Source organism: Lissotriton vulgaris, chromosome 8 (assembly GCF_964263255.1).
Source record: "Lissotriton vulgaris chromosome 8, aLisVul1.2, whole genome shotgun sequence".
Taxonomy (NCBI): Eukaryota; Metazoa; Chordata; class Amphibia; order Caudata; family Salamandridae; genus Lissotriton; species Lissotriton vulgaris.
The window spans coordinates 71678166-71683785 of NC_141696.1; the positions used below are offsets into that span (position 1 = coordinate 71678166).

The 5620-nt window shown below is 36.9% G+C and overlaps 1 protein-coding gene across 1 annotated transcript; it reads left to right on the forward strand.

The window, feature by feature from the left end:
- The first annotated feature begins 4083 nt into the window (after positions 1 to 4083).
- On the forward strand, positions 4084 to 5055 carry LOC147693429 (olfactory receptor 56A4-like). Its single transcript, XM_086933217.1, has one exon. It carries the CDS (start codon positions 4084 to 4086, stop codon positions 5053 to 5055), a length of 972 nt encoding a protein of 323 aa, XP_086789343.1.
- Positions 5056 to 5620: the final 565 nt, after the last annotated feature.

Genomic DNA, 5620 nt, shown 5'->3' on the forward strand with positions numbered 1-5620 from the left:
CGAAAGTCATATTACCCGTTCCCTCATCACAGACTGTCTTGGCCTAGCGCACTGGCGGAAAATTCCGTGGCTTACCTACATCCATAAATTCTTTGTAGATCTTGACTGTGAGCACTACTTCCTCGAACCACCCTCTATTGAAGACATTTCGAAGAGACAGCTGAAGCAAATATGTATGGGCCATCTAAGGGAACTCCGCAACCAAGCTGAGATCACTAAAGCACAAAATGAAAAAATTTGCACATTGCAGACAGGGAAACTCATTCAGCCCTACCTGACATACTTTTTGTCGAACTACGAAAAAATTTTAATCACAAGATTCCGGTTTGATCTTTTTCACCGTTTGGTCTCATTCCCGGAAATGAAGAACTGGTCCCGAAATCTGATAGTCTGTCCTTGTGATGGAGTTTCTCTACAATCCACGATCCATGTCGTCCTTTTTTGCAAATACTATAGATCAGCAAGAAAAACATGGATTCTCCCTATCCTCCGATCTAACGGACTAAGACAATCGTATCCAGCACTTTCCCACTTACAATCCCCGAAATCTCCGCATGAAGCAAAATTGATAGCAATCTTTCTTAAAACAGTAATATCAACCCGTCGCAAAGTCTCTATCTAAACCTGTATTCTCTAATTTTCGCAGAAACAGTATCACCATTTCGAAAGTCCTTTCTTCACAGTGATTCAAGTTTTGTGATCCTTTGTTTATTGATTTTAATCTCTGATTTATGTTTTAAAATTTCCTCATTTTAAAAAATGTACTTTTTTATGATTATACAAACCTATAATCGAATAAAAGTTGATGAAATGAAATGAAATGTTCTAAAACAGTGTCCTAGCAATAACTTCCTAGGTCATTTCTGCTCATTTTTTCCACAAAATAGTAATCAATTTCACACAAAATAACTTCCAAAACAATGCAAAAAGGAAAACAAAAGAACGGTTGTCTGGCAGTAGGTTTCGTATTTAGAACATGAGTAAGGACAGGTTAACGAAAACGAGTGGATTCTGGGTAAAAGTAAAATATGCCAAATACTAAAAACACATTTGCACCAAGTTCCCCTACTTTTTGGACTTCTAAAGATTCACTGGCGACCTAACACACCTCTGTATTCCCACTTATTAGTGACAAAAAAGTTCTTCCCTTTTCGTGTTTGTACACGTTGCAAAAAGGTCTAAATGTTCTTTGACTTTACAATTTATTTTTCTTTGTAAGGTTATTTTCGTGGTAATGGAACTCAAACAAGACTAAAGCAACCCGAAGAGTACTGCTCCGATTATTTGCATATATACGACAACAATCTATGCTGGAAAACGTGTCCAGAACTGGCCTCTCGCAGAATATATATGGGGGAGCATCTTAAAGCACATTGGCACTCTGGAGCAAAAGAACACAGTAGTTCTCAATCTGCGGGGCCTGGTAAATTATAGTCCCAGATCGAGGCAACATATATGGGCATGCAACTCCTCTTTCACTTGCAATATCCTTATGATGTATTACAGGGGGTACTCCCTGCATTATATTATAAGGATATTGTAACTTACAGAGGAGTTCCGTGACCATATAGAGCGACACGGCTGAGAGACAAGTTCCTTTATAATGTCATGGAACCCCAAGTGAAGTGACCTACAATATCATTATAATGTACGGCATGGGGTACTTTATTTCTTATAATACAGGGTCTCACCATCACCTTTCCCAAAAACGTCTTAAAATCCTTAGTGTGCTGCTAATTAATCTGATAGAGATAGCACGTTTGCAAAATTGAAGATTAAAAGGAGACTCTCTACTGTAAATTTAAACACAACAAAAAACTGGTAAGATGTTTGTGGGAAAATAAATCAGAATCAGTTTATTATAAGTCAGATAAAAAAAAAATGCTGTAGCTAAAAATGTGTACAAACATGCAGAAATTCCCTGTCTTTTCTAGAATTACCTAAGGCATGTAAAAAATTTAACATGTTTGATATATATATATATATATATATATATATATATATATATATATATATATATATATATATATATATATATGTTTTCCTCAGATCGCTGTTCATCTAGAAAACCAGACCAGAAGAAGGAAAATCTGCTTTTTTTAAATTACAAAAACAACAATTGATGGACAGAATGCAGAACAATGTCATACATTCACCCCAGTACAGAGATCTGGGCATAAATCTGGGTGTTTTATTGTGCTCTTGACCCTATACTAACAATAGAGTTATGTTACATTTGAGAGTTATTCATGAGCAGTAGGCAGCCCGATGCAATTAGAACATCATTTGGCAGCTGGTTTTTAATATTGAAATTGAATGAATTAAGGAGATTCCTTTATAACTGTAATATTGATGCATATATGTAATTAATATTTTATTACTATAACATTTTTTATGCATAGACGTACTGTTTTTATATTAATTTATTGTCGTCGACCATTTAAAGTTCAATATTGCAGTTTATATTGGGTATTGGTGATAAACTGTGAATCTGGAAAACTTGTGTGGCATGTGTGCCGAAATAAAGTAAATCTGATTGATTGATTGATTGATAAATTGAAAGTGTGACTTGGCATTAAATTCAAAATGGGATAAACTCAGCTAAAAATATTTATAGCTATTTTGTTATGTTATCTTATAAACATAGTTTACACAGATATTTTGGGGACAATTCACAAAAGCCTTTTGAGCAATTATAATTGTACTACAGAAGTACTACTTAGTATATTCAAACATGCTTTTCATACTCTCCTGCTGAAGAACTCTACTATTAACATTTTCGCTTAGATGTGAATAGGGAATGGATTACAAAGGTTCTTTCTTAAAGGCAGCTTAATCATGTAATCCTACAATTATTCCCCATGGCAGACATAGAATTACTTGTTTTGAGGGAAGAGGCTGAGAACATTGGAAGATGGGACAATGACATCTGAGAGCAATAACAGTGCTAACCACCATGGGAGTAGAAACCTCCTAGTATAGGATTCCACTTTCAGGTGAAAATTAGCAGACCATATTTAACCAAACTTCAACCATAGCTATGTGCCTGGAAACATCTCAAGTTCTGCTATCTGCTACTACTCATTCCATCCACCTGGCCATCTGTTTCATCACATTTCTTGTTTTCTCTCTTCTCATGTCCCATTTTGGTTCAGACTCTTCCCTTTTGTCTAGGGATCTATCTCTGGTGTATCTTTGACTTTTGCTGTCCTCCATCTTGTCATTGCTGGTCAGAGACGTCCCTGCTTATTTTGTCATCCTGGGGTCAATGCTGATATTCTGGTCAATATCTCATCTTGTCATCATTGTCCCACAATTTCCTCTTAAATTCCCCAGGATACACACGTCCATCCTCAAGGCACTACTATAGTCTTTAACTTTCTGCCACATGGCTGCCCTTTCCACTTCATTTAGGGTTCTTGAAGGCAGATCAAGTAGTTTCCAATAATGATTAATAAGAAAGGGAACTACAAGATATATCTCCTTCCCAGTAAATCTTCTCCTCCTCTTCAGTGGGGTGGCAATATTATGGAGAATGGAGCTGTAGTATGGTGAGCAAAAAGTAATGCAAAGGGTAGAGCCTACTGTGGTTGGCTGTTTACGTGTGCTTGCTGGGTTCACTTTGAATTATTTGAGTTGGGAGTGTGTGTTTTCAGTAAGATGAAAGCTGTTTCCCTATGCTTTTTCATTATGACTTTTTCATAGCAGACGTAAAGGTCTCCATCTCCGCTGAGTAGATCTCCACCTGTAGGAGTAGATATGAAATCCTATTCAAAAGAAAGTACTTTTAGTCATTTATGGTCAGAATTTCTGTGTGAAGGTCTCCACCCCCTTTTCTAAGAAGGTGGAAACTCATAAATCCTGCGACTGGGTGGAGAGTTCTGACCATAGCTGGTAGATACTATCCAGGTGAAGATCTGTGCCATGACATAGGTAGGAATCTACATGTGCTGAGATCTCCACCCATAGATCTTACTCTCTGACTCAAACTCTTGTTTATGCAATTGATTTAGTATTCCCATATTGCTAATTATTTTTATCAGATTTACTAATAACGTTTCATTGTTTCGTTTTAGGTAATTAATGAAACAGATGTTGAGGATGGCCGTCACATACAATAGATCCAACACTGTCTCTGAATTTGTGCTGATCTGCTTCCCAGGGATTGAGAGCTGGCAGCACTGGCTATCCATACCTATTGCTATTCTCTTCCTTGTAGTTCTCACTGCCAACATTATTCTAATACTAACAATCTGTTCATCACCACGCCTTCATCAACCCATGTATTATCTCCTCAGTGTACTCGCCACAGTGGATTTGCTAATGAACTTCACAGTTGCACCAAAAGCCTTGGTAATCCTCTGGTTTAATGAGAATACAATCAGTCCCTTGGCCTGCTTTAGTCAGATATTCATATCTTATTTCTGCCGTGGAATGGAATCATCTATCTTTATGTGCCTAGCTTATGATCGTTATGTTGCAATATGTAACCCGCTGCGCCATTCTACTATCATTACCAGTAGGAGAGTTACACAGGCAGTTACAGTGGTGATAATAAGTAACTTTGCTATTTTCCTTCCATATCCACTACTGGCTGCTAGGCTGCACTATTGTGCAGGGAATGTCATACCACATTGCCTATGTGAGAACCAACCTCTTGCAATGCTTGCCTGTGACACCAGCACAGCAAATAACATTTATTCTTCAGTCATTACAAGTATTATTGTGATATTTCTTTCTCTATCAATGGCCTTCTCTTATGGCATGATTCTGCGAGCTGTAATAAGGCTGGGCACCTCAAGAGCCTTCCGCAAGGCCTTTAGCACCTGCAGCGTTCATCTCATTTTGGTGTGCTATCTTTATTGCACTATAATATTGATTCATGCTTCGAACAGGGTGGAAAGATTTATACCACGCTATGTGCATGTTCTGCTGCGGTTCTCTGAACATCTTGTCCATCCAGCTCTGAATCCTTTAGTGTATGGTATTAGAACCATGGAAATTCGCAAGGAAAGTCTTAAGTTATTTAAAAGGATTCAACACCTGTGCACATAATTTCTTTATCAAAAACAAATTCTCTCAAATATAACGGTTGTAATATAAACTAGATTATACCATGAAACCATATGATAGTGACCATGTAAAAAGGTCAGCTGCTGAGGTGTTTAATAAAACAAAAATACCTACCTCTCTGCTCAGAAAACTTGTGTGGCACATAGGTAAATAACATTCTACCTGTGGTCCTTAAGGGCGTCATATATGTAGGTGCATGAATAAAGATGACCTGTACTCATGAAGCACTAAGCTTACTTTAAACCATTCATTTTGAGAGCGTTGGAGCTGCACTGCTATGATTTCTCCTAAATAGCTATATTTTAATAATTTTTATGTTATTGCAAATTCATAAGGCAATCATAATACAAAATGACAATGATCAATATAGATGCATGCTAAAAGTGTTGCGAACATGAAAAAATATAGACTTAGAAGAATATTTTTTTGCTTTTATATAAAAAAGAGAAACAGGAAAAAGAGTGAAGAAGAAAACAAGAGAGAAAAGTAGAGAAGAGAGAAGAGGTAAAGGAAAGAAAAGAAAAAGAAAGTAGATTAAGAATGTGAG

Coding starts and splice junctions, on each gene's coding strand:
- LOC147693429 (XM_086933217.1), top strand. CDS start 4,084: ATGAAACAGATGTTGAGGATGGCCGTCACATACAATAGATCCAACACT.